General features: G+C 46.9%; 1 protein-coding gene across 1 annotated transcript; it reads right to left on the bottom strand.

Moving 5' to 3' along the window:
- Window positions 1-3,835: 3,835 nt before the first annotated feature.
- LOC143793601 (gastrula zinc finger protein XlCGF66.1-like) lies at window positions 3,836-8,320 on the bottom strand. Its single transcript, XM_077280666.1, has 6 exons — window positions 8,052-8,320; window positions 7,418-7,594; window positions 7,213-7,336; window positions 7,068-7,132; window positions 6,799-6,849; window positions 3,836-3,850 (listed from the first exon to the last, which is right to left on the bottom strand). The coding sequence occupies exons 1-6, from the start codon at window positions 8,127-8,129 to the stop codon at window positions 3,836-3,838; spliced, it is 510 nt and encodes a 169-aa protein (XP_077136781.1). The 5' UTR covers window positions 8,130-8,320.
- Between the last annotated feature and the right edge of the window lie 1,808 nt (window positions 8,321-10,128).

Below are 10,128 nucleotides of genomic sequence, written 5' to 3'. Positions count from 1 at the left end.
CTTATTACTACCTTCCCTGAAGAATTCGCACATACAGATACAGACAGACAATATGACTGTGGTGGCCTACATCAATCATCAGGGAGGGACAAGGTCACGATCCCTAATGACCACTGCAGCACAAATATTGTCTCTAGCCGAGAATCACTTTCAATCTCTGTCGGCAGTTCATATAAAGGGGGAACTTAATATAGAAGCAGACTACCTCAGTCGCCATTCCCTTCGTCAGGGAGAGTGGTCCCTAGACCAACACATATTCAATCAAATAGTCAATCTGTGGGGATTGCCGATAATAGATCTGTTTGCTACGAGGGAGAACAGGAAGGTCAGGAGGTTCGCATCCTTACACATAGTAGACCACCCATTCATAGTGGATTCCCTTCGCGTCCGTTGGGACTTCCAGCTAGCATATGCCTTCCCCCCTATGTGTCTAATTCCGATAGTTCTCAGGAAAATCCGGGAGGAAGGAGCCAGAGTAATTTTAATCGCCCCCTTCTGGCCCAGGAGGCCTTGGTTTTCTCTCCTCAAAACAATGTCTGTGACCGATCCCTGGGTGTTGCCAGTGGTTCCGGAACTCCTCTCTCAGGGTCCATTTCGTCATCCAAATTTGGAGACTCTTCACTTAACGGCATGGAACTTGAGAGGGAGCTTCTGAAGGAGAGGGGGTTCTCCGATGCTTTAATAGCTACCTTATTGAAAAGCAGGAAGGAAGTTACTACTAACATCTATACGAAAATTTGGAAAAAATTCCTTATGTTTTATCAGCAACCATTAGGAGATAATGCTCCGATTTCAGCCATTTTAGAATTCCTTCAGAAAGGCTGGGAATTGGGTTTAGCAGTCAACACTCTAAGAGTTCATGTTTCAGCCTTGGGAGCTCTATACAACAGTGATATAGCTGGTAATAGATGGGTTGCTAGGTTTATTAAAGGGAACCTATCACCCCGTTTTTTAAAGATTAGATAAAAATAGTGTGAAATAGGGGCAGAGCTGGGCTTTACATTAGTGCCTTTTTGGTGCCTTTACACCCCCGTTAGGCTGCCGAAATACCTTTGTGAAGTGGCCGTTTTGTCCTGTCACTCAAGTTGGTCAGGTCGGATGGGCGTGGTCACAGCGCTGTTTCTCCCCCAGATCAGGCTCATCATTACGTTGGTGGCGTAGTGGTGTGCGCATGTCCCAGGTCCCGAATCCTGCACAGGGGAGTGAAAATAGCAGCGATGTCCGTTATTTCATTGGTGGTCGGTGGGCGCGGCCATCTTGCTTTGGCCGCGCGTGCGCAGAAGCGGCGCTCTGCTGGCCGCGGCTTCAGGAAAATGGCCGCGGGCATCCGCGCGTGAAGCAGAGTTCGCATCTCGGCTTCACGAAAATGGCCGCCGCGATAGCCATCTGCGCACGCGCGGATGCCCGCGGCCATTTTCCTGAAGCCGCGGCCAGCAGAGCGCCGCTTCTGCGCACGCGCGGCCAAAGCAAGATGGCCGCGCCCACCGACCACCAATGAAATAACGGACATCGCTGCTATTTTCACTCCCCTGTGCAGGATTCGGGACCTTGGACATGCGCACACCACTACGCCACCAACGTAATGATGAGCCTGATCTGGGGGAGAAACAGCGCTGTGACCACGCCCATCCGACCTGACCAACTTGAGTGACAGGACAAAACGGCCACTTCACAAAGGTATTTCGGCAGCCTAACGGGGGTGTAAAGGCACCAAAAAGGCAGTAATGTAAAGCCCAGCTCTGCCCCTATTTCACACTATTTTTATCTAATCTTTAAAAAACGGGGTGATAGGTTCCCTTTAAGGCATGTCAGCGTTCTAACCCAATCCATATTGTAAGAATACCCCCTTGGGACCTCAATTTGGTGCTTGAGGCGTTGACTGAACCTCCTTTTGAGCCATTAAACTCTATTTCGATTAAAAATTTAACCTTAAAAACAGCTCTACTTTTAGTATTAACGTCTGCCAGAAGGGTCAGTGATATACATGCATTGTCAGTAGATCCTCCCTACTAAATAATTCTCCAGGATAAGATTGTCTTAAAACCTGATCCTGCATACTTGCCAAAAGTAGCAACTAAATTTCATAGAAGTCAGGAGATTTATTTACCATCTTTCTATGAAAATCCAGGTTCAGAAGAGGAGAAAAAATATCATACCCTAGATGTTAAGAGGGCAATATTAGAATACCTGGATAGGACACAAAGCTGGAGACAGAGTAGGGCTCTGTTTATTTCTTTCCAGAATCGGAAAAAGGGTTCTGGTGTCACGAAAAACTCTATCGCCAGATGGATTAGAGAAGCGATATGTCTTGCCTACTCTGCCAAGGGAGTAACACCACCAGAAGGCATCAGGGCGCACTCCACTCGGGCCATGGCATCATCCTGGGCGGAGAAGGCAGATGTCCCCATTGAAATGATATGTAAGGCGGCAACTTGGTCATCAACCTTCCACCTTTTATAAGCACTATCGCCTTGATCTATCTGCTAATTCCAGCTTACAGTTTGGCCGTTCAGTACTTAGTGCTGTGGTCCCTCCCAGTTAAATAGTCTTTGAAAGTCTCTCGTTGTGGGTGCTGTCGTGGCGATAGGAAAACCGGTTTTTACGTACCGGTAATAGGATTTTACAGAGTCCACGACAGCACCCATACATTCCCCCCCCGTATTTAGTTACTTATTCCTGCACTCTGTTGGAAGGTGTGCTTAGAGATCACTCTATAGAGGTGGTGGTATTTAGTAATGTTTAAGATAATATTGTCATGTACTGATTCATTGGCGGTATCCCTTGTACTCTGGAACACAAACTGGAGGGCGAGGGGGGCCGCCCCTTTTTAACCTGTAGGTTCCTGTCCGGAAGGTGGGCGGATCCCCTCTCTCGTTGTGGGTGCTGTCGTGGACTCTGTAAAATCCTATTACCGGTACGTAAAAACCGGTATTTAAAAATTTGGACATAGGTGTCTATTTTTGCTTAATTTTGTTTGGGTCTATTCTTGTATTGTTTCTTCTATTGTCTTCTCTTGCAATGTATGGCGTTGTGGTGTCGCTTTTTGAGTTTGCATTGTTCTATCAGTCAACAGTCAATTGTGGTTGTTTTAATTTTTTTGGCCTATTTTATTGTATGTGGCATTGTTGGCTTTGGATGTGATTTTTTGCTCATTTTTTCATTGCAGAACAAACTTGCAAGAATGGCGAGTGACTCAGAACATAGCCAATCAGCGCAGGGGAGTGCGGTGAGTAATTATGTCCAGTTGCTTACTATTCGCTGTCACGTCCCCCGCCGGCGTCCACAGGGTTAAAACTGCTTTCGGCAAGAGCGCTGCTATTGCACGCGCTGCTGCCGAGAGCTTCCCTGCACTGACTGTGTCAGCGCCGGCCGTAAAGCAGAGCACAGCGGTGATGTCACCGCTGTTACTGCCGGCGCTGACACATTCAGTGCAGGGAAGCTCTCGGCAGCAGCGAGTGCATTAGCAGCGCTCTTGCCGAAAGCAGTTTTAACCCTGTAGACGCTGGCGGGGGACGTGACAGACATCAGAATGTGAGTATGTAGTGTTTTTTTTTTTACTTTTACAATGGTAACCAGGGTAAATATCGGGTTACTAAGCGCGGCCCTGCACTTAGTAACCCGATGTTTACCCTGGTTACCCGGGTGCTGCAGGGGGACTTCGGCATAGTTGAAGACAGTTTCAACGATGCCGAAGTCGTTCCCCTGATCGTTGGTCGCTGGAGAGAGCGGTCTGTGTGACAGCTCCCCAGCGACCACACAACGACTTACCAACGATCACGGCCAGGTCGTATCGCTGGTCGTGATCGTTGGTAAGTCGTTTAGTGTGACTCAAGCTTTAATAAAACTCATGCTGGAATAAAATGCAAAAAGGAGCATACAAATTTGCAACAATGTACTCGGCAAGCTGTGACTGCCTTTCTCAGTACTTTATCTACCTTACCCTACATAAAAAGAATATTCCAAATAGAAAATGTTTTTCCATTTACACAGAAAGATTTGGTTACCGTATGTTTTTCATGTGTAGGAGGCCCCACTAACGCTCATTAGAGCAGTCTATACTTCAAAATTTATTCACTGTAGTTTGGACAACTTTTCTCAGGAGCTTTCAGATTTTAGGAAAAGAGGCGTTCTAAGAAAAATGTGCAACTGTTTCCATAGTTTTTTCACCCCTACATACAGTTCTAATTTCTCTTTCAATCCCAGATAAATGCTGATATAAAACAACAGCAGACATCAAACACAGTTCTTGTATCTTTCACATCCACATTCTGGCTGTATTTTGCAACCATATATAATTTTTATTTTGTCTGAATATATAACTAAAAATTAACAGAACACAAACACTAAAGAGCTGGAGACGGAGAAGAATATCTGACTTCTCTTTTTATCCCGCGGTCACCACTCACCTGGGCGGTGATCTGTAGGGGTCTCCTCTTTACACCGCTGATCGCCCCTCACATTAGGGGTCTCCTCTTTACACTGCTGATCGCTCCTCACATTAGAGGTCTCCTCTTTACACCGCTGATCGCCCGTCATATTAGGGGTCTCCTCTTTACACCACTGATCGCCCCTCAGATTAGGGGTCTCCTCTTTACACCACTGATCGCCCCTCACATTAGGGGTCTCCTCTTTACACCACTGATCGCCCCTCAGATTAGGGGTCTCCTCTTTACACCACTGATCGCCCCTCACATTAGGGGTCTCCTCTTTACACCGCTGATCGTCCCTCACATTAGAGGTCTCCTCTTTACACCGCTGATCGCTCCTCACATTAGGGGTCTCCTCTTTACACCGCTGATCGCTCCTCACATTAGAGGTCTCCTCTTTACACCGCTGATCGCTCCTCACATTAGGGGTCTCCTCTTTACACCGCTGATCGCCCCTCACATTAGGGGTCTCCTCTTTACACCGCTGATCGCCCCTCACATTAGGGGTCTCCTCTTTACACTGCTGATCGCCCCTCACATTAGGGGTCTCCTCTTTACACCGCTGATCGCCCCTCACAATAGGGGTCTCCTCTTTACACCGCTGATCGCCCCTCACATTAGGGGTCTCCTCTTTACACCGCTGATCGCCCCTCACATTAGGGGTCTCCTCTTTACACCGCTGATCGCCCCTCACATTAGGGGTCTCCTCTTGACACCGGTGATCGCCTCTCATATTAGTGGTCTCCTCTTTACACCGCTGATCGCCCCTCACATTAGGGGTCTCCTCTTTACACCGCTGATCGCCCCTCACATTAGGGGTCTCCTCTTTACACCGCTGATCGCCCCTCACATTAGGGGTCTCCTCTTTACACCGCTGATCGCCCCTCACATTAGGGGTCTCCTCTTTACACTGCTGATCGCCCCTCACATTAGGGGTCTCCTCTTTACACCGCTGATCGCCCCTCACATTAGGGGTCTCCTCTTTACACCGCTGATCGCTCCTCACATTAGGGGTCTTCTCTTTACACCACTGATCGCCCCTCACATTAGGGGTCTCCTCGTTACACCGCTGATCGCCCCTCACATTAGGGGTCTCCTCTTTACACCGCTGATCGCCCCTGACATTAGGGGTCTCCTCTTTACACCGCTGATCGCCCCTCACATTAGGGGTCTCCTCTTTACACCGCTGATCGCCCCTCACATTAGGGGTCTCCTCTTTACACCGCTGATCGCTCCTCACATTAGGGGTCTCCTCTTTACACCGCTGATCGCCCCTCAGATTAGGGATCTCCTCTTTACCCCGCTGATCGCCCCTCACATTAGGGGTCTCTTCTTTACACCGCTGATCGCCCCTCACATTAGAGGTCTCCTCTTTACACCGCTGATCGCCCCTCACATTAGGGGTCTCCTCTTTACACCGCTGATCGCCCCTCACATTAGGGGTCTCCTCTTTACACCGCTGATCGCCCCTCACATTAGGGGTCTCCTCTTGACACCGGTGATCGCCTCTCATATTAGTGGTCTCCTCTTTACACCGCTGATCGCCCCTGACATTAGGGGTCTCCTCTTTACACTGCTGATCGCCCCTCACATTAGGGGTCTCCTCTTTACACCGCTGATCGCTCCTCACATTAGGGGTCTTCTCTTTACACCACTGATCGCCCCTCACATTAGGGGTCTCCTCGTTACACCGCTGATCGCCCCTCACATTAGGGGTCTCCTCTTTACACCGCTGATCGCCCCTGTCATTAGGGGTCTCCTCTTTACACCGCTGATCGCCCCTCACATTAGGGGTCTCCTCTTTACACCGCTGTTCGCCCCTCACATTAGGGGTCTCCTCTTTACACCGCTGATCGCTCCTCACATTAGGGGTCTCCTCTTTACACCGCTGATCGCCCCTCACATTAGGGGTCTCCTCTTTACACCGCTGATCGCTCCTCACATTAGGGGTCTCCTCTTTACACCGCTGATCGCCCCTCACATTAGGGGTCTCCTCTTTACACCGCTGATCGCCCCTCACATTAGGGGTCTCCTCTTTACACCGCTGATCGCCCCTCACATTAGCGGTCTCCTATTTACACCGCTGATCGCCCCTCACATTAGGGGTCTCCTCTTTACACCGCTGATCGCCCCTCACATTAGGGGTCTCCTCTTTACACCGCTGATCGCCCCTCACATTAGGGGTCTCCTCTTTACACCGCTGATCGCCCCTCACATTAGCGGTCTCCTATTTACACCGCTGATCGCCCCTCACATTAGGGGTCTCCTCTTTACACCGCTGATCGCCCCTCACATTAGGGGTCTCCTCTTTACACTGCTGATCGCCCCTCACATTAGGAGTCTCCTCTTTACACCGCTGATCGCTCCTCACATTTCTCTCTGGACCATTAATATTGTTCAGATCTTTATCCGGAGCCAAAATCTGCAAAACAAATATTGTAAAAGTCCCCGATGATGGGAGAAGTCCCCGGGAATAATGGTGAGAAGATCAGGACATGTGATGTCTGTGGTCAGCTGTGATCCTGCCGTCTCCACCGCTCTCATTACATAAGTATAAAACATATAATACTGGAGGAGAAAACAAGACTGAACACAAGGACGTCACAGCCGTCTACACATCATAGGGAGATCTCCACCTACCTGATGGTCCTGTGGAGGAGGAGGAGCGGGACATCTCTCTGGGGTTGTCCTCTTACTGGAGAGAACTGAGGAGACACAGACAGGACTGACATCATTATTACATACAGAGAATTATAGGCCGTGTGTATTTAGTCCTGTCTATTACCTGGTGATGTGCGGGGCCGGTGCTCCTCCATCATCACCTCCTGGTACCGATCCTTGTGTCCTTCTAGATACTCCCACTCCTCCATGGAGAAATAGACGGTGACATCCTGACACCTTATAGGAACCTGACACACACAATGACACCGTCATCACCCAGAATCCTCCAGTGATGTCCTGTATAATGTCCCAGCATTCCCAGCAGTCACCTCTCCAGTCAGCAGCTCAATCATCTTGTTGGCGAGTTCTAGGATCTTCTGGTCATTGATGTCCTCATGTATCCGGTGGTGAGGTGGAGGCCCCAGGATTGGGTTTAGGGTTCCTCCTCGTCCTGCAGACACAGGGGCCCGACAGCGATCACTAGAGGTCTTCACTACTGTGTAATCCTGAGTGTGGAGACATTAATAATATCACTACAGACATCTCCAGAGTCCATCACCTCTCTGGTCATATCCCCTGTTATTCCCATAGATAACGAGGTCATGTGATGACATCAGAACCTCTCACCTCTCAGGTCATATCCCGTTATTCCCATAGATAATGGTGTCATGTGAAGACATCAGAGCCTCTCACTTCTCTGGTCATATCCCGTTATTCCCATAGATAACGAGGTCATGTGATGACATCAGAACCTCTCACCTCTCCGGTCATATCACCTGTTATTCCCATAGATAACGAGGTCATGTGATGACATCAGAGCCTCTCGCCTCTCCGGTCATATCCCCCGTTATTCCCATAGATAATGAGGTCATGTGATGACATCAGAACCTCTCACCTCTCCGGTCATATCCCCTGTTATTCCCATAGATAATGAGGTCATGTGATGACATCAGAGCCTCTCACCTCTCCAGTAAGATGGAAGATTATCTCCAGGGTGAGGTTTATTATCCTCTCCGCCATCTTCTTCTTCTCCCTATCCATCCTTGGTGGGTGAACCAGTAAAATTATTTGACATAGAAAGAACTAACGGACAGGATTATTCATTGCAAGACCCTGAGTACAAAAAAAGATGAATCAATATAAAAACATACAGAAAATCTTATGGAAAAATTACAATTACTGGAGATAATCCGATGCTGAAGTTGGTTTCTTATTCGACAATTTCTTCTTTTTTTTTTTTTACTGGTTTAATGAAAAAAAATAACAATAATAAAATACAATGCAGTTAGGTGCCCTGATGTGGATACGCATAAAACAGCTACAAAAGTTATAAAACTGTAACAAAAACGGGCACCAAAGTGGGCACTGAAGGGGCGTTATTGAAAGGGTTAAATGACTTTGGGACACTGATCTCACACTATAGTGATGGCCCGCATCATACTCTGGGGTCTGGGCATGAGCCCAATTGGGCCAGGCTGGAGTCATCTGAATTTGATGCTGGACCTCATGGACCACTATATGAATTGCTCCTGGAGTAAAATCTTTGTTGGTCGTCCATTACTGTTGTTGGTCCTCCATTTGTACGCAACCATTCTGACTGTGGATTGGTGGAGTCTAATCCCTTTAGAGGTGATTTTGTAAACATTTCTAGCTTTACGAACATATCTTCTTTAGAGTTCATCAGAAATCTCCTTTGTTCTTCCCATGATACACTTCCACAAATATGGTGTGAGGACATCAGACTTTGATAGATCCCTATTCTTTGAATAAAACAGGTTGCCCACTCTCACCCGATTGTCATCTCATTGATTGACAGCACCGGACTCTAATTTTATCTTCAAATTATCTGCTAATTCTAAAGGTTCACATACTTTTTTCACTCACAGTCATGTAATATTGGATCATTTTCATAAAAAAAAATAAAATGACAAAGTCTAATATTTTTTACTTATTTGTTTGATTACTTTTAGGAATGGTGTGAAAATCTTGTGTAGTTTTAGGTCAAATTTATGCAGAAAAATTGAAAATTCTGAAGGGTTCACAAATGTTTGTGTAGCAATGCAGCGACAATAATAATGTGCAATTAGCATAAAAACACAGAAAATAATGTTATTACATATATACATTAGTATAAAATAAGCTATAAGAAGGTAGAGAAAAGAGAAAACTCACAAAAGTAGGGACAGGGCACGCCACATATACCGGTATATTATTACAAGATAGCGGGACATGGACAATATATGAAGAAACACTCAGTGTAACAAAGGACGTATTCAGAGGGTGGTAAATGCTGCCAGGACCGTGCATGATGTGATGGCCGTGTGATCAGTCACATTCGTGTGGAAAGAGTAAGGTTCCTGGCAGAGCGGCAACAGGAGCTTCATATAGTTCTTTTTATACAGTTAAGTCCATATATATTTGGACAGAGACAACATTTTTCTAATTTTGGTTACAGACATTACCACAATGAATTTTAAACAAAACAATTCAGATGCAGTTGAAGTTCAGACTTTCAGCTTTCATTTGAGGGTATCCACATTAAAATTGGATGAAGGGTTTAGGAGTTTCAGCTCGATAACATGTGCCACCCTGATTTTAAAGGGACCAAAAGTAATTGGACAATTGACTCCCAGGCTATTTCATGGACAGGTGTGGGCAATCCCTTCGTTATGTCATTCTCAATTAAGCAGATAAAAGGCCTGGAGTTGATTTGAGGTGTGGTGCTTGCATTTGGAAGGTTTTACTGTGAAGTAAACATGCGGTCAAAGGAGCTCTCCATGCAGGTAAAACAAGCCATCCTTAAGCTGCAAAAACAAAAAACCCATCCGAGAAATTGCTACAATATTAGGAGTGGAAAAATCTACAGTTTGGTACATCCTGAGAAAGAAAGAAAGCACTGGTGAACTCATCAAAGCAAAAAGACCTGGGCGCCCACGGAAGACAACAGTGGTGGATGATCGCAGAATAATCTCCATGGTGAAGAGAAACCCCTTCACAACAGCCAACCAAGTGACCAACACTCTCCAGGAGGTCGGAGTAT

This window comes from Ranitomeya variabilis, chromosome 1, assembly GCF_051348905.1.
Source record: "Ranitomeya variabilis isolate aRanVar5 chromosome 1, aRanVar5.hap1, whole genome shotgun sequence".
Lineage (NCBI taxonomy): Eukaryota > Metazoa > Chordata > Amphibia > Anura > Dendrobatidae > Ranitomeya > Ranitomeya variabilis.
The sequence above is the reverse complement of the archived record's forward strand: the minus strand, read 5'-3'. Positions and strand labels throughout refer to the sequence as shown.